General features: G+C 37.5%; 1 protein-coding gene across 1 annotated transcript in view; it reads right to left on the bottom strand.

The window, feature by feature from the left end:
• The window catches only part of INSC (INSC spindle orientation adaptor protein), an 88,991-nt gene that overhangs the window by 34,719 nt on the left and 28,047 nt on the right, over positions 1-26,225 (bottom strand). The window contains exons 6-7 of the mRNA XM_070935164.1: positions 26,063-26,176; positions 19,188-19,313 (exon numbers count right to left, since the gene is read on the bottom strand). Of these exons, the coding sequence (XP_070791265.1) occupies positions 19,188-19,313; positions 26,063-26,176 (240 nt within the window). The remainder of the gene's footprint in view (positions 1-19,187; positions 19,314-26,062; positions 26,177-26,225) is intronic.

Here is a 26,225-nt window from a genome sequence, read left to right on the forward strand (position 1 = left end):
GAGTAGAAAGTTAGATAAATGCATCAACTGAAGAATGATCACAAATAAATCAATTGGTCATCCACAGGAAAGAATGTTCTTAAGAGAACCTGTACAATAAGGAGGTATGATGATGTTATCTGTGATTTTATCTATCATCGGTCATCTCTCTCTCCCTCTCTCTCTCTCACTCACTCTCTCTCTGTCTCTCTCTCTGTCTCTCTCCCTATCTCCCTACCTACCAGGGGTGGGTTCTACTTACCTTTACTACCGGTTCGCAATGGGATCATGCGCGCCAAGCTTCTGCACATGCACAGATTGTCTATGATGACATCCGGGGCGGTGGGCAGAACCTACTACCAGTTTTACTACCAGTTCTTGCAAACTGGTCCGAACGGGGGCAACCCACTACTGCTACCTACCTATCTATAATTTATCCAGCTAACATCATCTATCCAACAATCATACTTCCATCTCCTACACTTTTGCCAAAGGCTGAGAAAGGGGCAAAAACTCGCAATTGTCTTGTTGATAGGAGTACATACCAATACCACTGAGTCTCCTCATTTCACCATAGTATTATATAAATGCTAAAATATATCATTTCATTCAACCATTCACCCATTCACTCCTGTTTAGGGACATACGGACTGAGTTTCAAGCCTTTATTTGAAGGCAAAATTCCATGGAAGAGTTTGAATCACAAAACTGAATCACATAGTCAATAGGGTGAATCTGTTCCATCTCAGATTGGGGGGGGGGGTTGTAAGAAGCCACTAATTATTTCTTTTCAACTTCTAACTAGCTTATATGGTGCCATTGTTAAAGTGCCTATTGTCTAACATGTATTAGTATAACATACAATTGCTCAATGCAATAAATGCACCCAATCCAGAAGTGAAATCTAGTTACCTTCTTTACTCCTTCATTCGTGCGCGCGCGTGCGTCACATGCACTTTGCTCGCTCACGCGTTACATGCACTTCGCTCACATGCGTGTCACATGCACGCGAAGACCCTCTGCACATGCGCAAAATTTCCTGGGTCACTTTTTTTGGGCGGGCGGGCTAATAAATCTTTGTCTTCTCTTTGTCCTAGGACCCCCTCCCCCTCCCCCCAGAGCATGCAAGTGAGAGTGATGTCCTTGATGTTCTCTGAGCCTGGTTCTTTACTCGCAGATGTTTCATTACCCAACTAGATAACATCATCAGTCTGACTCAGTCTGAGTTTTCTATGCAGAAACTTAACCTGACAGTTTTGGTGGGGATGTGGTTTTCTTCTTGGTAGTTCCTTGTTTAGTTCCTTGCTGGACATCCTACTCATTGTTTCCTGATTGCTTATTTGTACCTATGACTATCATTAGGTGTTGTACTTTATGATTCTTGATGAATGTATCTTTTCTTTTATGTACACTGAGAGCGTATGCACCAAGAGAAATTCCTTGAGTGTCCAATCACACTTGGCCAATAAAAAATTCTATTCTATTCTATTCTATTCTATTCTATTCTATTCTATTCTATTCTATTCTATTCTATTCTATTCTATTCTATTCTATTCTATTCTTTGTTGGAACAGACAATCCTAGACTGTTTTTACAGTATCCTCATAATATTATTAGCACAAATCTGTTAACTAGCTGTATATTAAGAGTAATTGTTGCAGCTCTCATAACCACTGGATGTCACTATTACACAGCCCTATAGTTTTGGATGCATTATACTGAGTTTTGGGATTGTTCTCTCTGAAGCCTTAATCACTGCTCTGAGAGTATATTAAGTAGAATTAATGAACCGAAAAGATTTTCATGAAGACTTCAATGATGTTATAGGTTGTATTATTTGTACACTTCAGCCCTTTCTTCATGTTTATATCAAGATGGATATAAAGTTTTCCTCCTATTCGTAATTGCCACATATCATAATAAGAATTACATTTTGCATAATGTAGGAGATAATGGAAAACACGGATAAATATAATGTAGTCCCTTACTTTCTTTGGAGCAGTGCCCTATAATAAGCTTTCCTGCTGGTTTAGGTCAAATAAATATTTTAAAACGTTCTGACCACACTAGGAAAGAAAAAAGAAAAAGATTTGGTACAGAATGTCCTTAAGAAAATACTCTTTTCGGTTATTTTAAGTCTAAAAAAAGTTTTTATTGTTCTACACAGGATACTCATACTTATAATTTTAAAACCATGTTAAGGATAAAGACAATTATGTAATAATTTTAAACTAATACAAAGGTGATTAATTGCAGTTGCCATGTGCTATTAATTGCATGTTTTATTGTCTATAATTCATCACAGGCATGAATTACCCTCCAGACATTGTGATTTAATTGCAGTAGTATAAAAACAAAATAAATTGGTATGTTTTAAAATATTGGTATAAAAATAAAACAGAAAAACAGTGTGATATAGTGATTAAGATGTTGGACAAGCAGTGGAAAGGCTCGTTCAAATCCACCAATGCTAGTTTATTGTTAATTTTTATTACATGTATATTACCCATCATATTAATACCTTTCAGGGTAAGCAAAGTTATTCAAAACACAAAAAAAAAGAATAAGTAGTAGGAAATAAAAGAATTTAGAAGCAGGAAGTAAGAGAAAATGACAGCTATTAAATTTAGTTTAGAGAAACATAATTCACCATACACTTCATAACTTCTATCACTATCTACCTCTTTTTTCTACCATGTCCATACATACATTCCTAAATATTTCTTTTCAAAGGAATTTGACAGTTCCCTGTTGTTGTTCTTCTCCATCAATTCAATACGTTCACTTTTCTTTCATATATTTGCTTTGCAGTTCAAACCTCATTTGTATATATTTCTTTCATACTGCTTAATCCACATTCATTCATCAGTTTTTCATTCTCGTCTTTATTATTCTTTGTAAATCACACTAAATTCCTTTGGAAAGAAAAATAGTATAGCAATAAATAGCAACAACAGCCTATCAAGAGCATTGGTGGCGCAGTACTTAGAATGCAGTATTGCAGGCTAACTCTGCCCACAGACAGTAGTTTGATCCTGATGGGACACAAAGCTGATTCAGCCTTCTATCCTTCTGTGGACAGTAAAATGAGGACCAGATCAGGGGTGGGTTCTACTTACCTTTACTACCGGTTCACAACGGGGCCCCGCGCGCACGCTCGCTTCGCTCGCACCTGCGCATGCTCTTCTGCGCATGCGCAGAAGCATTTTCATGACATCAGGGTCAGTGGGCAGAGCCTCCTACCAGTTTTACTACCAGTTCTATAGAACCGGTGCGAACCGGGGGAAACCCACCACTGGACCAGATTGTTGGGGGCAATATGCTTAGTTGTAAATGCCCAGAATGTGTTATGGAGTAGTATTATATACGGTAAGTCTAAGTGCTATTGCTATTGCTATTGCCATCTGACTCCAAAGACAAACAAGGGGAGTGTTCACTATTGATCTTAAAATAATGCTACCACTTATACCTACAGGCAATCTTTCAAAAATCTTGGGGCAAACTTACAATTTTAAAAAAATCAGAAGGAGCTACCGGATTGCCGAACCAACAGCCAAGATCGCTACCGGACTGGGCGATCCAGTCCGATCCGGGAGCATTTCACTCCTGCACCAGAACTAGCTTACCTTGACTCATTTTTTAAAAAAAAATCTTAGAACTTGAAAATAAAACACTAGAATTTTCAGGACTATAGATTAAACTAGGAAGTAATAAATATTTTGAAAGAAGAATATGCCAAACTAATTCCATATTTTTATTTATTTATTAAATTTATATGCCATGCACCTCACTCTGGAAAAGTGGAGAATCATACGGCCAGAGTCACATGGTACACAGAGTTTAGTGTACCATTAACAATTTGTCATTCTTTTTGTAGCATCACATACCTAGAAGTTTTGGGGAAGAAGAAACCAACAGCCAGATGCCTTTAGCTGCTGGTAGATAATAATAATAACTTTATTGTTATTGTACGTGTATACACAGTATACCCATACAACAAAATTCACTTAACACCCAAAGACCAGGTCCAACACACATGACATGACACTCCCACCCACTACAATTCCCCATCCCTAAAACCATCCAAACATCCACACAACACACCAAGTAATGCTGTCCAACAGCTCACTGATGGTGGCCTTTTAGTTCATTGTTGAGTACAATTATAGCTCTGGGATAAAAACTATTCAGAAAACGTATGGTCTGAGTTAATTGTTCTGTATCTTCTGCCAGAAAGCAACAGTCCAAAAAGATTGTAAGCAGGATGGGAAGAGTCTCTGAGAATGTTATGCAACTTTCTCAAACAACGAGATTCGAAGATGTCATCCAGGACTGGTAGCTGGAGTCTGATGATATTCTGGGCAGTTTTAATGATTCTCTGTAGAGCTTTTTTGTCCACTACAGAGCTGCTCCCATACCATGCAAGAATGCCGTATGTCAGGACACTCTCAATGGTGCTGTAATAGTAGATGCTGAGATAGATTTATCTTCATGAGCATTCTCAGGAAGTACAGCCTTTTCTGTGCCTTCTTCACAATCATGGTAGATGCTTTGGTGCTAGCAGTTCACAACCACTATTGATTGCAGTAACTTGAATTGGGGTTGTTTTCCAGATCTAGAGATATATTTGAGTAACTTCAAGACTTGCACTTTCCTTCTGCATCCCCACCCCCCCACCCCCTTTTTCTAAAAAAATTGATAAAACACTAAGTCAGCAGCAAGGTTTGTAACAGGAGACAAAGCCAGCGTGTCAGCAAGTCTACTTCATTATAGTAGTGTGTTTGGCTCCCGTACAGAATACACTTCAACAAAGAGATTTTGTGCCAATTACCCTGCTTTTTTCTTTATGAACCATTTCAATCAGCCCTGAAACATATTGGCTGCTACTGGCCAATGCCTGTAAAGATCTGTGATATGCGAGCTCAGGGAGAGCTATACAAGTCTACCCTGTTAAACAATTATAAATCTGTGGGTATGTGTACACCACTGCAGTTTAAACTATTAGAATAGCTTTAAATGTACATTTGCTGCAGCTCTGTTCACACATTACTGAGCTCAGCCATACATTGAACCAGCATGCATGTGGCAGGAGCGTGGTCTTTCCTGCCACCAAACCTGTGTTCCATCTCATATCTGCAATATGTAAACCTTTAGGCATCAACAGCAATTTCTTTACAAAACTGGGATTCCTTGTGCAGCTGGAGAACTAGGTTATAGGTGTGTGTGGCATGCAATGCACAAGGGACAGTGTGTATCATGATACAGCCCACCACACAGAGGAAATTTAAAGGACAACAGACAATGTCTGCTTGGGTTTAACATTTAGAGATACATCTTTGGTGGGAGATGAATTTAAGGCACAAACTGAGCTCATTTGAGCCAAATAGCAAGGAAATTATGTTAAGGCAATTTTCCATATAAATAGATGAATTGACATGTGCTGATTATATCTGGTTATATACTTTTGCTTTTTTAAAAAAAAAATATTATTTTGATTTTATAAATATTTCAATGCACAGATAAGTGACCCTAAGCAGTTTAGAAACTTTCAACACACAAATAAGCAAAAATCCTGTTGCACTTTTGGGTAAGATCTAGGGTAAGAAAATAAAAGCATTGATACAAAGCGATCTATTTTCCTAATTGTCCTAATTTCAGTTTTCTCTTCTAGCTACTAAAGAGGGAAAGGATGATATAGATGTTACTGCTGTAAACCTCTTTATTGATTTTCATTAAACACTGCCCTGACTTTGAAAGCTGAGCAAGCTTTTCTTTTCTCTTCAGAAAAAAACTTCTGTTTGCTTCTCAGGTGGATTATCTAGAGCTGCAATAAAACAACATTATCATTAGTTTCACTGGAGATGATTTCTCAGATACTGATTTTGAATCATTTGTCAACTGGGTGCCTGCCCTTCCCTTTTGTCCATTATGATAAATCCTTAAATAAAACCCAAAGCATTGACAAGGGATGGTAAGCCTTCTCCCATTCACAATAAGATGTGTCATTCCATCATAGTGGGCTTCTGACCATACCTTTAGTGCCAGTTATATTTTTTTTGATATAATCTTTAGCATCAGGAAAAATTAACCCCCAGTACCAAAAAAAAATAATAATAGAACAACACTAATGAAGTTGGGGTTCTTTCTTCATCTCTCACAATCTTTCCAGATATAGTTCCCCAAAATGGGATTTAGGGAAAAGAAAGTTTCATAACAGCCTGCCCAAGGATGCGCCCCTTTTTAGGGAGTGAGGGCTACACTTGGGTGTTTGAATGGAGAAATGTAGGTGGTATCAAAATTTATTTAAAGTAACCTTTAAATTGAATTTAAATTACCTGTGACTATATAAGCACTTCCAATATATTGATTTTTCTCGAAGTAACTTGAGTCTTGAGTTTTCGGAGAAAGGCGGCATACAAGTTGAACAAATAAATAAATAACTCTTCAGCTACATTAAACATTGCAATGCAGTGGAGCGGTTCTAGAAGCTATATCCAAAATTTTCAGAAAGTGGCATATAAAAAGTCAAACAAGCTCCCACAATCATTATCATGGCTACCATCTGACTTTAGAGTGTACATTCCATCTTTTCAACAAAGAACTAAAATAATAGAGTTGGAAGGGACCTTGGAGGTCTTCTAGTCCAACCCACTGCTCAGGCAGAAGACCCTATACCATTTCAGACAAATGGTTACCCAGTCTCTTTTTGAAAGCCTCCAGTGATGGAGCACCCACAGCTTCTGAAGGCAAATTATTTCATCGGTTGATTGCTCTAACCATTAGGCATTTTCTCCTTAGTTCTAGGTTGGTTCTCTCCTTGGTAAGTTTCCATCCATTGTTTCTTGTCTTGCTTTTTGGTCCTTTGGAAAATAGTTTGACCCCCTCATCTTTGTAGGAATCCCTTAAATATTGGAACACTGCAATCATATCTCCCTTAGTCATTCTTTTTATTAGGCTAGATATATCCAATTCTTGTAACCGTTCTTGGTATATTTTACCCTCCAACCCCCAAATCATTATTGTTGTTCTTCTCTGCACTCTTTCCGAGCTTTAATTTTAACTAATAATTTTAACTAACTTTTAACTGATTGTATCTATTCTATGGGTTTAGTTCTTCCCCCTCACTTTCTTAGATTTTTTTCAATATGTAATTGCCAAAAACAGAAAAATCTAGATCACAGAAACAGTCAGTTGATTAATTTTCCTTTTCTTCAAAGCATCAACTGATTAATTTTCCAATAAACTTCTAATTTAGATTAGAAATAATTTGTGAATGGCTATAGGCCAATCAAGAATAAACTATACTAAATTGTCTGATTAAGGTTGTGCAAGAATTTAAACAGTTTGAATAAAAAAAAAAGATTTGAAGTGACACACAGCTACAAGGTAATTATGAAATGCATATTTTGTGCCTTCAAAAGAGTTTTGATATCAGGCTACTGACACATCCATGCTACTTTCTTAGGAAAGTTTTTGGAAAGTTTGCCGGGGTCTTTTTTCTAGGCCTAAGAGAGTGACTCAAAGTCATCCAGTTGTCTTTGTGCTTAAGGCAGACTAGAACTTACAGCCTTCAGTTTTTAGTTCTGACTACTATGCAAACTAGGAGTCACTCTTAGGAGTGAGCATAAAAGCCTTAGGCTAGGGCATATTGTTCATTCATAGTAAAACTATTGTTAAGAATTTCAGAAGCTTTTCAACAACTTAACTATAGCAAACAAGAAAACCACATACATCAAAATTTAGAAGTTATAAGAAGTGGGTGATGGTTCTGGTATCATCAGACCAGGGGTGGGTTCTAAATTATTTTACTACCAGTTCTGTGGGCATGGCTTATTTTGTGGGCGTGGCTTGATGATCATGTGACAATTCTTTAGGATTTAGCAAAGGTACTGGTCTACCAGGCTTTTAACTGCTTGCAGAGCTGTATCGGTCTACCCATTTGTTTTTGGAGGCACCGGTCTACTCATTTGTTTTCTTTTAACACTGATCAGCTGTAGGGCGGCCCTTTGAAGCCCTATGGCAAGAGTTTAAAGTTTTTTTTCCCTCTAGCCAATCAGCTGGGATTCAGGAGGCAGGGTGGGGCCAAATAAAAGGTAAGAATAATGAAGGGAGGGCGGGGGGCAGGGGGGCAGAACCGGTTCGGTGACATCATATCATCACCGCTACTGGCTCGGCGGAACCGAGCTGAATCAGGAGGAACCCACCACTGCATCAGACGTGCACAAAAATCACCAGAGTGACCTTAAGTACAAAGTTTATAAATAGTACAGAATCAAAATAATGAAGCAGTGGAGTACTCCTCCTCTTTTTCCTCCTGCCTCCATGTAAAGCATCAATGTGTTTAATGATTGTCACACTGTAGCACACTGAAACCCACATCGCTATACCCACTTTGCAGAGTTGTTGGTTTTGCTTTGCGATGCCTGGCGGGTGCCTTTTTAAGGGCCCCAAAGATGAATCTGTCCACCTATTGAACCTGATGCTGTGTTCCATGAGGAAGTCAAGTTCAAATCTCCAAGCAACAGGATCTCAGAGACATTTAACTTTTCAGTCAAGGGCAATACTCTGGGGGAACATTTGACATTTCCCTCACAAGTGCTTGTTTGGTTTCTCCATGGATGAAGTACAGTATGAGGGGAATGAAAATATCAAGTCAGAATACAATGCATAACTTTGCATGCTGAGAAATTGAGGGAGTGGAGGCTGGATACATACTCCCGCACAAACACAAATCTATTTATCTATGGTAAATAGATCAGAACTGCATGCCAAAAACCACAGGTATGCGAAGCTGTTTATTGAAGATGACTTCTGGTTTATAATTATCAACCATAGATATATGAAACTGGATAATGGGACCACCTGTGGTCTTTTTTAAACTATTTATAACAAATATTAAATTATAGCAATGAACTGCTTCAGGCATTCGTTCATCAGATGGTACATTTTTAACTGAAATTCACCAGTCAGGAAATATAAAATACTCTCAAGTTGGATATACTGTACTTCCAAACATTTCATTTCATAAAGTTGTCCAAGCGCTTTGCGCGGTGTCTGTTTTTCCAGTTACCAACATCTGTGCATGTAATAAATGTATTTTTCATTGTATCATATTTCTGTAACAAAAAGATCTGTTAAAAGTATTTTAAGATGAATTCACCAAATTCTTTCAACTTTATTCCAAGCTAGAAGAATAAAATCTAAAATCCACAGAACCAATGTCTAGTGCCAACTAGTTGTGAAAATGCAAAAATGAACTTCCAGACTATTTAGAGTTAAATAAATCAACCCACTATCTTTCAGTGCTAATCCATTGAACAGCTTTGGGGAAAGCAGCAATAGGTAAAGCCATGAAGCTGGGATTTTCACATCATCTCTTTATACCACACATACTCATTCAGTTCTTAAATAGAGTTGTTCCATTCTCTTCGTGAAATGTGATCATTTTAAATCTGTCAGTCTCACTCTTCATTTGCAATTATAATCTATTATTGAATAAAAGAAACTGTGTGATTCATTAACCAGATGAAGATAGTTATCAGAGTGGACAGTTATCAGTCTGGGATGTTCCAGGCTTCATGAATTTGATCATGGCAAAATAAAAGAAAGACTTCATTGTACGGTAATATAACTGGCTATTATGACAGCTCCAACCATCCTTTGTAATATTCTTAGCTTCAAAAGAGAGCAGAGATGATCCTCAGCCATTCCTCATAAAGTGATATATGATGATGCAAAGTCAACAGAAGCAATTTGTCCTACTCAGGATATGACATGGCTTTATTTTTAAAATAGCAAAAGTACGGTATATGCTTGCTCATCAACATGTGTTTTGCAGGCAGCTTGAATTAAATGCAACAATATAATATTTAAAAATAGCAATACGATATTGCTAAAAAGCTTTCCTTTTTAATTAATTGGAAAATAAAGCCAACTATAGCTGAGTCTTTAAGAGATTTTTCTCAGAACAAATATCCAAGTTGTTTAAAAGGCCTTTTTGAATAAAAAGTTCCGGCCTTGAAGACAATGAAAAAATAAGCTTCTAAGGAGCTATGCTCAGGAAGCTTTTTCAGAGTCAAGGGGCCACCACTGAGAAAGTCCTGTCTTTCAGAGCATCTGAGTTTGCTTCAGCTAAGGATCTTAAGAAATGACAGCATCTCAAGGATCAAATGGATATACTTGTCCAAAGGCAATCTTTTAAATATACTGATTTTAGGCTATTAAGAACTTTATTGGCAGAAAAAAACTACATGTAAACCACACGAAGGAAGGCGAATATATGTGTCCCAGGCTAGAGAGAAGTTCCCTGAAGATGGGCTCCAGCATGAGTCCAAAAGCTCGAAAGACAAAACTTCTGATCCCAGTGACCGATCCAGATTGGATCCTGCTACATATAAACTAGATCTAGAAACTGACAGTGCAGGAGGGCCTCAATTTATGATCTTTCATTTAGGCTGCTGGTAAATCAGCAGTCCTGTTGACTGACAAGGGATCTGTTTCCCAGCCTTCAATCACTTTCCTGGCTGTTTTTGTGCCTGCTTGTCCAACAATCTTAATAGCTGCAAAATTGTTCATTTGCAATGTGAGGCTAACAATAAGTTTGGGTCTCCTTGTCTGACCACTCACTTGAGTTCTTGCAATCTGGATTACATTGCAAGTATCTCCCACCCCCAAGTGATCTTTACAATGCATAATTTGTCCTTTACCCAAGTCTCAGTTGTGGTCATATAGAGGTCTATTTCACGTTTCTATAAAGATGTGATACATAGTTTTATCTGGTTTTATTTGAGCTGAATTTCCTGGGAGCCTAATCCATATTTTTCATTATATTTTAAGCAAATAGACCTTGCCCAATCTTAATATTGGGACAGTTATTTGCAAAAATGTTCACAATGGTAAAATACTGCCTCTTCCTTGCTTATAAGTTCCAGAGAAGTAGTTTTATTTAATGCATTGTCTGCTATGACGCAAAGCATAGGTGTTAATTTATATTGCTGCAACTGATATTCAGTACTGGCATGGTACTGCATTCCTCTCACACTAATTAAACATTATCCCTGAGTAAGAAATTTTCAGTTGAACCCTTCTGGCAACATCCAGAATTTGCTGTGGCTCTCTAATGCTCTGGACAGATGCCCTCGTTTTAATAACAGAGCAATCTGCTTGTCCGCATGCCATCTGTCTGAAAGCATTATAGTCAGAGTACCACATCCTTCAGATCAATTTTGCTAACTTCCATTATAGCTGCTTTCTCAGAATATGAAAGAGGTTAGGGATGCAAGCTGCTTACAGCTACATTCAACTCTTTTTTTTTTTCTTTTGTATTCAAATTTTACCACTGCAAAGGCCTTTCATACATATTTAAAGCTGTGAATCTTAAAGGCCTTTTCTTAAGTCTGTGTCTTACAGCTGAAGCCCATAGGATAACGACAACATGTGCTGTTCAGAATGTTAAATGGGCAAATGTAATGTTAAAATGCACCAAACACAAACGATTGGGAAAAAAAGTGTTTTAACTATTATGAATCTGATATTCCTAGGTCCAGCATTTTACTGCTAAGACAATGCCTTACATTAATCACAACCAGACCAAGGTAACTGACATGGACAGTACACAATTATCTGTTTCTTGTGCTTCCCCTTCCTCCAGAATTCAGGTAAGTATACATGGCAAAACCATCCCAATTTTAGTCTCACAACAATCTTGTAAGGTAAATTGATACAGACCTCCCTTCAGATCAGCTTTTTCTAAAGAGTTCTTTGATTAAATTTGTCTTTGACAAATCACGAGGAAATATTGTGATTATTACAATATTAATACCTATACATCAAGCATGAAAAAACATTTTTTAAAACTTTTATATTTTTTGTGTATATTGTTGATTTTAATAGTTGTTGGTCGATTGTTGTGTGAGCCGCCCTGAGTCCTTGGAGATAGGGCGGCATACAAATTTTATAAATAAATAATAAATAAATAAATTTTTCAAAGTATTCTGAGGTATTAAATAAGAAATAGGCATCTTGCACCTGGAATTTTTGAAATTTTAACCATGTCCCCATAATTTCAACATAGAAATACAGGTAGTCCTCATCTTACGACCACAATTGAGCTCAAAATTTATGTTGCTAAGTAAGAAATTTGTGAAGTGAGTTTTGCCTCATTTTACGACTTTTCTCACCAAATTTGTTAGGTGAATCACTGCAGTTCTTAAATAGTAACATGGCTGTTAAGTGAATCTGGCTTCCCCATTGACTTTGCTTGTCAAAAGGTCGCAAAAGGGGATCACAAGCCATGCAACACTACAATCGTCATGAATGTGAGTCAGTTGTCAAGCATCTGAATGTAAATCACATGACCATGGGGATGCTGCAACAGTCATAAGTGTGAAAAATGGTCATAAGTCACTTTTTTCAGTGCCGTGTCGTAAGTCAAGGACTACCTGTGTTCTTAGAATTGTACTAGAAAGATGATTTTTTTGATTTTTTTTCCCCATCACCAGAATGTGATTTGATAATAGATATATCTCACAACCCTAGAATCTGTTGCTCTTGCTTGACATTCAGCTGTGCCTTTAATTGAAGTTACTTGACAAGTAGGGATTTCATTTCTCAAAGGTACAGCCACACATGCTACATTTTCCACTGATTCCTTTCATTTCCTCAAAGTAGCTTGAAAGCACTGTAATTAGGATGAAAAATAACAAAGCCAGAGTTTTTCATTATTTCAACACTGTTATTGACTCAGAAAAACTGGCTTTTATCATGTGAGAAACATGTGCAATATGTTGCTATTATCTTCTGCAACAAAGTGCCATAATCGTTTTTGGTGAGGCGTGAGGGTGAGTTTCAATTACCTCAATGCAGCATCAAATATCCCATTGGGGGATATTGCCTGCCTTATCCAGTGAAATGATGTTGGTTTAAGTATTCTTAACTTAGAGAACCAATTGATAACAAAATCATTTTGATTGGCTGATGATTGCATTACTTTGCCACCAAACAACTTCCATTTTCATGATGTTACCTGTCCTTTATAACAATAGTTTTTTTTTAAAAAAAAAATACCTAATGTACTGCAGGTAGTCCTCAATTTAAGACCACAACTGAGCCTAGAATTAATGTTGCTAAGTGAGCAATTTGTTAAGTGAGTTTTGTCCCATTTTATTATCACTTTTCTTGCCACATTTGTTAAGCGAATCACTGCAGTTGTTAAATTAATCATGTGGTTGTTAAGTGAAACTGGCTCCCCCATTGACTTTGCTTGTCAGGAGGTTGCCAAAGGGATCACATGACTCCGAGGCAACAGCCATAAATCTGAGTCAATTGCCAAGCATCAGAATTTTGATCATGTGACCATGGGAATGATGCAATGGTCGTAAGTGTGAAAAATGGTCATATCACTTTGTTTTTAGTTCCGTTGTAACTTTGAATGGTCACTAAATGAACTGTTGTAAGTCGAGGACTACCTGTATTAGGTATCACGTGACGTGATCACAGTAGACTAAAGAATGAGCAAACCTAAATAACACATAAAGGTTAAGTTAATAACATGGCTGTTAAGTGAATCTGGCTTCCCCATTGACTTTGCTTGTCAGAAGGTCACAAAAGATAATCACATGACCCCGGAATTCTACAACCATCATAAATATGAGTCAGTTGCCAATGCTGCCGTGGTCATAAGTGTGAAAAAAAAGGTAATAAATCACTTTTTTCAGTGTTGCTGTAACTTTGAAAGATCACTAAATGAACTGTTGTAAACCAAGGATTACCTGTAATAAATAAATGCTGAAAGATGATTAGGGTACTGGAGGCTAAAACATATGAAGAACGGTTGCAGGAACTGGGTATGTCTAGTTTAATGAGAAGAAGGACTAGGGGAGACATGATAGCAGTGTTCCAATATCTCAGGGGCTGCCACAAAGAAGAGGGAGTCAAACTATTCTTCAAAGTACCTGAGGGTAGGACAAGAAGCAATGGGTGGAAACTAATCAAGGAGAGAAGCAACTTAGAATTAAGGAGAAATTTCCTGACAGAACAATTAATCAGTGAAACAACTTGCCTCCAGAAGTTGTGAATGCTCCAACACTGGAAATTTTTAAGAAGATGTTGGATAACCATTTGTCTGAAGTGGTGTAGGGTTTCCTGCCTAAGCAGGGGGTTGGACTAGAAGACCTCCAAGGTCCCTTCCAACTCTGTTATTCTATCCTATTCTAACTCAGTTGGTTCCTGATACTCAACCTGGGGAATGTCTGTGTAGACACTACTGCTCAACTGAGGAGTAAAATATGCTGCATGCCCTTTCATACAAGCCCCATTCCCAATATTTCTGTGAATAGATTGACTTTTTTTTTTACTTTTGCCCATTTTATATAAAATAAGTTTAGAGACCTATTTGTGTGAATCAGTGGTGGGATTCAAAATTTTTTACTACCGGTTCTGTGGGCGTGACTTGGTGGGCATGGCATGGCATGGCTTGCTGGGTGTGGCTTGGTGGGCATGGCAGGGTAAGGATACTGTAAAATCTCCATTCCCTCCCTACTCCAGGGGAAGGTTACTGCAAAATCCCCATTTCCTCCTGATCAGCTGGGACTTGGGAGGTAGAGAATAGATGGGGGTGGGGCCAGTCAGAGGTGGTATTTACCAGTTCTCCGAACTACTCAAAATTTCTGCTACCGGTTCTCCAGAACAGAATGAAGGTGTGATTTGTAGATAGGTGTGAATTTATCTACAAATCTTCATGTTGTCAGAATTATTGCCTAATCAGAGTTCTCAGGGATTGATTGCCTTCAGTTGAACATGGTTGCAATCTTCTTCAGGTCCTCGCTTACTAGGTAAAGAGGAATTGGCCATGATGTTTGAAGAGTGTGTTTTGGGGACAATATCAGCCCCTTGCTTAGAGCTAGTTTTGTTTTTCCATGTAAAACAGGAGAGAGAAGAACAATCACTCTTCCTCTGCATAACTTATCTTATTAGAAATACAAAGGCTATGGATTGCCAAGTTAAAATGTGATTGTCTTGTTTGTGGTCAACCATATTTTAACCTGGCAATCTGTCTGTAGGGCTAAGGTGGGGTTCCGTACATCTATACACCTGATATAGAGAATTATTTTAATTTAGCAAACCACAGTTACAAAAGTAAGAGCTGGTTTTGTGTAGTGGTTAAGGTACCAGGCTGGAAACCAGGAGACTGAATTCTAGTCCTGCCTTAGGTCCAAAGCCAGCTGTAGACTTTGGACCAGTCCCTTAATCTCAGCAATGACAAATGACTTCTGAAAATCTTGCCATGAGTCAGCACTGACCCAAAGTCACCCTTTCTCCCAGCCACCCACCCACCCAAAAATGTTACAGAAAATAAATAAAAATCATGATGAAAAAATACTTTTCTTCCCTGGACACTTAATGTCTAGATGTACCAAGGATTGAAACTGGATCTATCAGCGCACAAAATATATATTCTACTGAATCCCACCTCCAGTGGTGTTTGTTAATGTAGCATAACCAATATTTTTTCTCTTCACTGCTAAGGCACTTGATTTATTTTATATGCCTCAGAAAAAACATTTATGAGCATTGTAATGATAATTTAAAATATACTCAATATATAAAGAACATGCCAGCAGAGCAAAAATCAATATAAAACACAAAAATCAAAGCAACAGTCAAACAGAAAAACTAAAACCACGCTACTAGGAGTAAACAATTGCATTTTAAGTACTAAAAACCACTAAAACTAAGCACCTAAAAATAAACCCCAGTGCCGATCAACTACTCTATGCCACTGTCAGATTATCTTTACTTGGAAGAACATTTCAAAACTCCGGAAATGTCACCAAAAAAATGACCTTTGTCTTATTTCCACCCTCTGTGTACATTTGTTAATAACCATAAAGCAGAATTTATATGTTAAATTAAACTACAAACCATAAAAACAGAAACTAAAACTGGTGGGGGGGGGACTAGCATCTGACTCCTTTCTTAGGGGACTTCAACCACTATCTGTAAACAACTATCTGTAAACAACAACTCCCAAAGGTGTTTGGATGAGAAGGGAAGCATCTTCAAAGAAAAAACAGAAAGTCCAATTGCCTCTTGAAAAAGCACCTTTGGGACAATCATAACTTGGATGACTGAGAATCTCCACAGATATCTGTAAACTCCCGTCACTCTCCCCAAGTAAACAGTCAGGTCTTGATGGCTTTCTACAAGGCTAATAAAGTGGTGGTGGTGGGGGGGGCTGCCAGATCACCAGGGGGATTATCAGGAACACAAATGTAAATGATTGTTTCTCTTTAGTATTTTTTCCATCAGAAACAAAAATGAGGATGGAGCAGGAAGGGATGCCATTGGAAAGCAGAGAGTGGCCAAATCAAATTTTCATTACAAATGGCTACCAAAGAATTGCAAGAACTACAGATAGTCCTTGACTTACCGCAGTTCATTTAGTGACCATTCAACGTTACAACAGCACTGAAAAAAATGACTTCTGACCGTTTTTCATAGTTACAACCTTTGTAGCATTCCCATCATGTGATCAAAATTAAGATGTTTGGCAATTGACTGATATTTATGACAGTTGCTGTGTCCCAAGGTCATGTGATCTCCTTTTGCGACCTTCTGACAAGCAAAGTCAATGGGGAAGCTAGATTCACTTAACAACAGGGTTACTAACTTATCAACCGCAGTGATTCACTTAACAATTGTGGCGAGAAAGGTCGTAAAATGGGGCAAAACTCACTTAACAAATGTCTCACTTAACAACAGAAATTTTGGGCTCAATTGTGGTCGTAAGTCAAGGACTACCTGTAGAGTAGAATCATTTACATAATTCACACATTTCTTTATTTACTTTCCATTCTGTTAGTTATTCCTGCTGCAGTTCAGATTCTTAAAATATTATCAACACGTGTTTATAAATCTTTCATAGGTTACAAATATAGACAAGAAGAAAAAACCTGAGAAATCTAATCCAGTGTGTTTCTAAATGTGTGTAAATGGGGGACTGGGAAGGAATTTCCTTTGAAAATTAGTTTGTACTTTGGATAAAGATATTCTGTCCCTCGTCTTTTCTTCCATCCTAACCATTTAATTACAAAGCATGTCATTGTAAAGTAGAAATGAAGTAATATTGTTTTGTAGAAAAGACACATTGTTCAACTACAAGATGTGTTTTATCAAATATGAAGAATACCATTATTTAGTAAGTAATTGGTAGCTTTTGTTTTCCTTTGTTCAACAATGAATTTCTGAAGAATTGAACCCTATCAACAACTCAAATGAAAAATGGTGATAACGGCATGCTTCAGAGTTCGTCAAGTATCTACCACTCAGAGTTAAAATTAGCTTTTGTAAAAAAAATTAAAAAAAAAATTAAAGCATCTTTTTCTGATACTCAGTTGTTATATTTGTCTCACAATGAGTATAAATCTACATATATGGTAAATTGTATGGTGATGAGGTGACGTGCCGTCTCATTACCATACAAGGTGACATTTCAAAGATGACCAGAAAAGGACCTGAATCCATATAAAACACTCAACATTTCAGTGATTTTTTTTTTCTGAACGCATAAATTTCTACACAAAATAATCTAACAAATTCATACATTGTAATTTCATATATTTCTTTTCAGACCCTCGGCATTTATTTTATGGCAATGCATGGTTAACAATAGTACTATTACAGGCAACTCAAGTGTATCGTTCTAACAGGAAGTTATAAATTATGAAAGTGTTGGGTGTTCAGAAAATGGAATTTATTATCTTCACTTAAACTAAACATGGAAGAACAAAAACTGGTAATTCATAATTTAAATTTTGAAGGTAACCCAGATAGTTGCGAGTACTTGAACTATTATTACCTCAAGGCCAAGTTCCATCAGTGGACAGGGAAAGCTTCCAGACGCTTCTTGTTTAGAGTCTTCAGAATTGTTTATTACAACTCATATGCCATTTGCAATGGACAGCTCTTAAGCAAATGTATGTAGATGTGCAAAAGGCAAGGGAATGCAGATACGTTCAGTGAGGACTTACTTATTCATGAAATGCTTACTAAGCTCTTGTTTTTTTAATTACTTTTGCTTAAAAATAATTGGATATTGAAATGCTGCTAAACTATACATCTTTAATATCAAATTTATTTTCAAAATGGTTGAAAGCTCCATCCACAGTATACTCCATAGCTACTTCTAGAAAATAAACACTTAGGTTGGTTGCAGTTCATGTTTGAGGATGCACCCATTTGCTCAGGAAATAAAGGAAAAAAGGAAAGTTACCCTGTTTTCCCCAAAATAAGACATCCCCTGATAATAAACCCAATCTGGCTTTTGAGCACATAGCAATAAGGCCAAGCACTTATTTCAGGGTTCAAAAAAAAATATAAGATAGGGTCTTATTTTCGGGAAAACATGGTAGTTAAGTAGTGACTAACTGGAGGGATTTAACTATGGAGTGGGATCATGCAACCATGTATTTCTGGGAGGAAAACTGGGCCAAAAATAAGGTGGAAATAATCTCAGGAATATTTATGACCACATATAAACTGTGACAGGAACAATTAATGTGATACTACAAAGGGTATAGGCAAAATTTTGTTGCAACGACCTCTCTCTTGGATCTTATGCATAGCATCATATTCTGTTATGACCAAAATGAAGGGAAACTTTATAAAGCTGCATAAAGGAATCATTCTACACAGCAGGATTATATGTGATGTTTAGAATCTGCAGGCACAAACTCGTATCCCAATGAACGGGCTGCTCCTAGCTATTAAACTAGATGACAAGTTTCATATTGATTTCCTTGGAGTAATATTTGCAACATTAACCCAGCCCATCTGTTGAGAAATAAAACTTGAAGAATTGTTTTAAAATCTATCACCAGCACTAACATATTTGTGAAAAACTCCATTGGATAATCAATACCAGCCATTAACACACCCCAAACGACATCTAAAAAGCCACATACAACAGGCCCTATAAATACCACACACAGAACAGCACACATTCTGCTAGGGAGAAGTTCCCTGAAGATGGGCTCCAGCATGAGTCCAAAGGCTCGGAAATCAAAACCTCTGGTCCTACTGACCGACCCAGACTGGATCCTGCAATCAATATTTGTCATTGGTGAATTTTTGGGTTGCACGACGCATGTGTTAGCAATCTGCTAAGGACAGCACATTGTTTTTACAGACACAAGAGATGGAGATGATACCTTTTCCAGCTGTTGGATTCCTTCTTCCACACAACATACTGAGGCCAGTGTCCGGAGTACTTGAGGATATAGGCATCTGAAGCGATCTTGACGGCAGATTTTAAGCAAGGCAACAATACCTCCTTCCTTCAAGAAAAAAAAATCAGTAAATAAGTTGAAGTAAGACTATAAGAGGAGGAGGAGGAGGAGGAGGAGGAGGAGGAGGAGGAGGAGGAGGAGGAGGAGGAGGAGAAAGAGAAGAAGAAGGAGGAGGAGGAGGAGGAGGAGGAGGAGGAGGAGGAGGAGGAGGAGGAGGAGGAGGAGGAGGAGGAGGAGGAGAAGAAACATCCCAACAATACAAGTGGTTCAATAGAAGAAGCTGTGTTCTAGAATCAGGTCCCAGTACAGTCCCTATGTGCTCCAACATCTGTATCAAAATGCCCCAACAGGCTTTGTAATTGCCTTTTTTTTTTAAAAAAAAAAAAAGCATTTTAATTAAAAATAAAGGACATCTGGTATTCTGCAAAACAAAGAAACATCCTCATGCATATTTTTTTTTATTTCCAGGAATGTTTCTGGACTCTAGGTAAACCCCAGAGGCATTTTTAGAAAATAAAATGGTGGTTGGCTGTGACTCAGTACTTGTTTGGCAGTATGCCTCAAGTTCAGGAAAAAATAATAGTAATAGAAAGCAACTAAGAGTGATATGAAGTGATGGAGAATAACATCACTATTTGCCTTCTGCTAAATAAGTATTTTGTGATTGGTTGTGCCTATTACAATAGCCATAAAATGGTCCCCAAATTCCAAATGTACAGATTAATCCAAAAACACAGATTGCTGAAGGAGAAACCAGACAATCATTTAGCACAAATGTTTTTTTGGGGCGGGAGGGGTGATGCAGTGTTTTAAATGGTTCCTTCCAATTCTATCATTTTATTACTGTCCTTTTAGTAGTTCCTGGTAAACACCTATCACAATCACAGGAAGTAAACCATGATTAAAGCTAGCCATGCAGGCAAACTGCTTAACATTGCCCAGGCCAATTCTTTGTATAGTGACTGTCTGCATAGACCCAGTTCACAATTTATTCAGCAATTAGGTTCTCATCTGTTAAAAAATATGTGTACCAATCCTTAAAGTTTCCATCCTGGGGCAGTGGAAACGTAGCTGCTTATCTCAGCTTTATCGCAAAATAAAATTAAATAGTTTCTAGTCAGTAGTAGATTCCACTTACCTTCGCTACCGGTTCGGAGCTGTGAGCGTGCGCATGCACGCACTTGTTTCCTTCTGCGCGTGCGCAGAGCATCCATGATGACGTCCAGGCGGGTGGGCAGAGCCTCCCGCTGCTGCCACTACCAGTTCGCCCAAACCAGGGCAAACCGATAGAAATCCATCAGTGGTGGGTTGCCCCCAGTTCGGACCGGTTCGCAAGAACCAGTAGTAAAATTGATGGGAGGCTCTGCCCACCGACCCGGACGTCATCTGGAAGCTTCTGCGCATGCAGCCCCATTGCGAACCGATAATAAAGTTAAGTAGAACCCAGCCCTGAAACCCACCACTGTTTCTAGTAGCTTGAATGTCTCTAAATTGATGCTAAAACTGAATATTCTCTATACATTGTTTTATTAGTCCTCAAGAAAAGGAAACAACAGAGAGAGAGGGAGGGAATGGGGAGGGTCCCCCAGCTGGGTTTGTGCCTGAGGCAGGACTAGAATTTATTGCCTCCACGTTTCTAATCTGGTGCTTTAACCATTAAACCAATAGGTTGTCTTCCTTCCTTTATTCCACCAATAAAATCAATGTGCCTCCTTGCCAAATTTATTCATTCCGGCACATTTATCCATTCCAAACTCCATTGCAATATCTTGGCTGTGTATACAGCACTGAGCAGCGATTCCATTTTAGGTGTTTTGTTATATAGCTTCAAGTCATCCATGTTTTGATGTTAGGTAGTCATGGCCTAACTTGTTCAGTATTGCTGATAGAGGAATCAATGGGGTGACAGACAGCAGTGGTGAGAGTGGGTCTCCTTGAAAGATTCCCCTCTTGATATTAACTGCTTCCAGTTTATCATCATTGACCAACAACTATGCCTTCCATTCACACAAAACGTCTGATGTTTCTACTGATTCCTGTTATTTCTAGGCACTTGATTATTTAATCATGTATCAGGGAGTGGAATGGATTCTTATAATCAATGCAAACTACATTCAGGTTGGTCTTTTTCTTGCAGTTTTCCAAAATCATATTTTTAATTAGAAGCTGGGCTTTTGTTTCTCTCCTGAGCTGATCTTTTGTTTTATTATTATTTTACAATCTAGTTTGTAACACTGATGCTCCCAGATAGTCTTTCATTCAAAAACTAATTAGATCCAATCCATTTTAAGCTTCAAGCCAATCTCTGGCAGTATATAATTCTGAAGGTTCGATACAAGAACTGGCTAGTGTAGAAATAATCTTAAATCTGCTTAGCCCTACAGAAAGTTTATTACCGACTAGATGGGAATTATTTGCAGATAAATATAATTAGGATTTTGACCTAAATGGTTTTCAGTTTTGTGAAATAATCCTTTTTCATTGGTAGCATATGGCTACAAAGCAATTCAGAAAGCTTTATTGGCACAGATACAACCAAAAATGTGAATGAAATTCTATTGATTTCTGGAACTAATACCACAAGCAAAGACTTTATTTTCAAATCACTCACTCTTGAAGTCACTGCAGTTGGGCGCTTTATATGCAAGAGTAAAAGAACATCGATTGCTATGAACATTGTTACATATAAAAATAGCTTGATGGTTCTTTTTATGCCACTTTTAATCTTGAAAAATGGAAACAATAGATTATTCATTTAGTGCCTTCTGTCAATCACTATTCCTGATGACTATGTAGACAAATGAGTTGGAGATTTTTCAGAAGTGCCATTGCCTTCTTCCTAAGTCTGAGAGAGAGTCACTGGCCTCCAGCTGGCTTTGTGCCTACAAACTTAAGTCTTTTGGTTCCTGGCCCGGGGCCCTTTAACCAAACTGCCTCTTTATTATTTATTAGGATAATTTATATCTTGCCCTTTTAAAATAATTTTTTTTCCCAAAGGAGCTTTAAAACAATGAGCATTGAAGAATCTGTTTGCCAGGAGAGACATTATTTTTAATAACTTTCTATTCTGGGAGAAAGCAAATACCTGAGTAACCAGCTCATCATCTCTGGAAAGTGAGAGGACATCATGCTGCATTGGCACTGCAAACCATGTTCTAGGTCAGGGGTCAGCAACCTGTGGCTCTGGAGCCGCATGTGGCTCTTTCACCCCTCTGCTGCAGCTCCCTGTCAACTCAAAATATGTGTCATAACTGCCAATGTGCGACACCCGCCAGCAGGCAATTTATTGAGCTTTTCAACCCCCGGTAGGGCAACCATGGATAAATCAAAGAAAAGAAAAGTTTCAGAAGAAAACAGAACATTTAATTCAATTACATATGCTAGTATTGTGGCCGCTCAAGAAATAGGCACGGGTTTTGTGGCTCCCGGTGTTTTCTTTTCTGTGGGAAATGGGTCCAAATGGCTCTTTGAGTGTTTAAGGTTGGAGACCCCTGTTTTAGGCCATAGTAGAACTGCACTTTCTTTCTTCTGGTCTGCCTCCACCAAGACCAAGTCTGAAGATTTCAAACAAACATTTGCTTGGCAAATAGAGGCTTGAATAACTATCTTTGTGGTAATTTTAAGATATTCAGTCAACTATACAGGAAGCCCTTTCAAATATACTACATACTGTACAGCCAAGTTCATAATTTTAATTGTGTTCAATCATGCTTAAGAGAGATAAACTCTTCATTCATGGGTAGGAAGTAAGGATAAACATAATTGCTTTATCCCTCTTCATCCTCATCCTCACTGTTCTTTACATGTAGAAAATAACTGAAGTGCATAATCCTCTTGCAATCATCATAATGTTGGAAAGTTGGCATAAACCACTAAAGGGTTATCATCCCTGCTGTTCTGATTTCTTTTTGCAAAAAAAAAAAAAAATGAAGCAGTTGCAGGTGTTTTTAATACTTCTCTATTATAGTCTAAGGATATTTTTTCCCCAGATAATCTCTTTCAATTTCAAAGTGGCTCAAGTTAAATTCATTCTGAAATCTTGGCCTTGGTATTTGCTGATTAGATTAGTTTTTTTGTTACAGAAATGGCTAATATTTACTAAGTATGTAAAAGTAAAAAGTTGAGACTGTAATTTTTGTATTTTACTGTGCTGAAAAAAGTTGGAAGTCAATGCTTTTTTTTCCCTTTTCCCAGTCATTCTACACTTCTTTTTCCCCTTTCCCATTTCCTTACTACTTTTATTTTCTTGAGAGAAGGCAAATATACCGTATTTTTCGGAGTATGAGATGCACCTTTTTCCCCCCAAAAGGGGGTGAAAATTTGGGTGCGTCTTATACACTGAATGTAGCCTTGCCCACCCACTGGACCCCACCCCTTGGCCTTTGTTTCCCAGCAATTTACCTCCTTGCAGCAAGCAGAAACAGCTCCTTTCTGCTTCAACACAGCCTAATTAGCACAAGTTGATTGGATCGGCCTCCCGACTCTCAGCTGTTTTGCTCTCAGCTGTTTTGTGCAGGCCTCTGCTGCTTGCTGCAAGGAAGTAAATTGCTGGGAGCAGATTTTTTTTTCTTGTGCTAATCAAGTTATCCTAAAAATGAAAATGAAAGTAAAGCAGGCTGTTTGCTGCTTGCTGCAATGAGGCAAAATTGCTGGGAGGCAGAAGCAGATTTCTTTTTCTTGTTTTCCTCACCAAAAAAGGTAGATGCATCTTATAGTCCAGTGTGTCTTATATTCTGAAAAATATGGTATGTGTCGCAGGATAATGTTGCAGAATCCAATCTTGATCAACCACCAGGACCAGAGGTTTTCTCTTCCGAGCTTTTGGACTCATGCCGAAGAGAAGCATACACTCTGCTAGGGAGAAGTTCCCTGAAGATGGGCTCCAGCACAAGTCCGAAAGCTCAAAAGACAAAATCTCTGCTCCCGGTGACCGACCCAGATTGGAACCTTTATTTTCATTTATATTTTAAACTATTATTATCTTAATTTTAAAAATTAAAAATATCAAATTTAATCTGAGTTTACAAACTGATTTATGCTCTTCTGAATCTCACGTTTCCAATACTGTACAAATCAAATGACAGTTTTAAGGACAGTAGGTTATGTGGACATGCAGTTTAAAGATGAGAAGAAGCTGAACCTTCTCATAAACCTAAGCCAAAATTTATTGGGAAAAATAAATTGCTTAATATTTTGAAGACTTCTTGTTCTCAGGTTTTAAATAGTTTTGCTGGAAAAACAGGCATAATAAAGAGGATTTCTAACTATCAGACTAAGAAGGATTTTGATAGTGACCTATTCAATTTCTTTTATTAAATTCCATTGATTTTCACACTATTGCCTGTAATAATAGACAAATAAATTTATTTGTGCCTATCTGTGAAAGAAAAGAAGTTAATTTCATTTATTTAAAATCTATACTTGATCAGCCATGTTTGGTGAGGAAAAAAACTTAGATATATAGGCATTCATAAGGCCAGTTTTCACTTTAAAAAAAAAAATCAATGATTGTGGAAAAATAATTGTTGGTGATATAAATCGTATCCTAAAAAATTATTGTGGGTATTAGAGAGTACTTTGATCTTACCTGTGAGAAAAGCTAAATAAATTTAACAAAGAATTTAGAAGATAAGAATCCATTCTTAACTTTTATCATTTGTAATCTCAAAGCTTTCGCCCATTTTGTTATATTAATTGATTCTTTAAAATGAACTAATATGTAAAGAATGAGTAAGTGCTATAATGCAGTAGCTAAGAGCTAAGGAACAAAACAGCAGTGGCTTTCAGGAGGTAATTGAGTCAACAACTTTAAATTCTCTTCCTTCTTTGGGGAACTAACTTCTTTTTCCAATTCAGCTTTTCCACTAGAAGTTCTCTCATTTTAGACTGTTTTTATTGAACAAATTCTTCTATCACGCCTTATCTATATAAACTAAGAGAGAAATCTTAGATGTGCAATGCAAAGTCATGTTTATAATATTATAACTTCTGAAGCCTTAATGAGCTTTGATTCTTCCACTCAGACAGGAATTGTTTTTTCAATCTTTTCCACAAATTTACAAAAAGAAGTGATAGCAATAGCCTAAATTATGTTGAGTGTCAATTTGGTGTAGTAGTGAAAGGGACCAGGCTATAAACCAGGAGACTATGAATTCTATTCCTGTCTTAGGCATGAAGCCAGATAGGTGTCTATGAGCCAGTCAGTCTTTCTCAGTCGCAAGAAGACAATCTAGGTCTTCCTAAACAAACTGCACGGACAAGTCCACATGGTCACTAGGATTCAAAACTGACTTAAAGGCACACATACACATACAAAAGTAGTGAGAATTATGGACAAATAGTGCTAAAATCTGAAATACTAAGCATCGTTATGTAGATTCTGCTTCTTGCATTACAATTGTCAGTACAGTCAAATCTATTTACCACTAACAGTTTGTTCTGCCAGAGAGGGAACATATAATAAAATTAGAGCTATGTTTTGGAACAATATTCCTCCTTTTCTCTGGTCCCTACAAATATGAGAGGGGTGCATTTTGACCCACATTCTCATAATCACTGCTGAAAAATGAAAATATGGAGAGATGGGGAATGTACATTTTGAGATAAAATGACACCAATGCGGTAGTAATTCTTAAATTTTAAGAACAACAGCCTATGATGTTGATTATTTTCTCTGGAAAGAAACATCTACATTTTAATGTTCAGAGGGGAGACATTACAAAACATTACAAAAGGAGGCCACCCACATCTGGAGCTCAACAAACAGTTGTTCTAGAATTATCCCAAGAGTAACTTGCCTTTGCAATGATGCGGCACAAATGGGATCCTTCTTGAGTAAGGCTGAATAAGTTGCTTACAGCTGATTCTACAGAGTAGAGGTTGTCTGATGAATCTATTTCTTTCACCAAGTTCTGTGTAACAAACCAAAAACAGAGACAAAAAAAATTCTTGTAAAACTTT

The sequence above is a fragment of the Pituophis catenifer genome, unplaced genomic scaffold (genome assembly GCF_029215685.1).
Source record: "Pituophis catenifer annectens isolate HBS135680 unplaced genomic scaffold, rPitCat1.0.hap2 SCAF_1, whole genome shotgun sequence".
NCBI lineage: Eukaryota > Metazoa > Chordata > Lepidosauria > Squamata > Colubridae > Pituophis > Pituophis catenifer.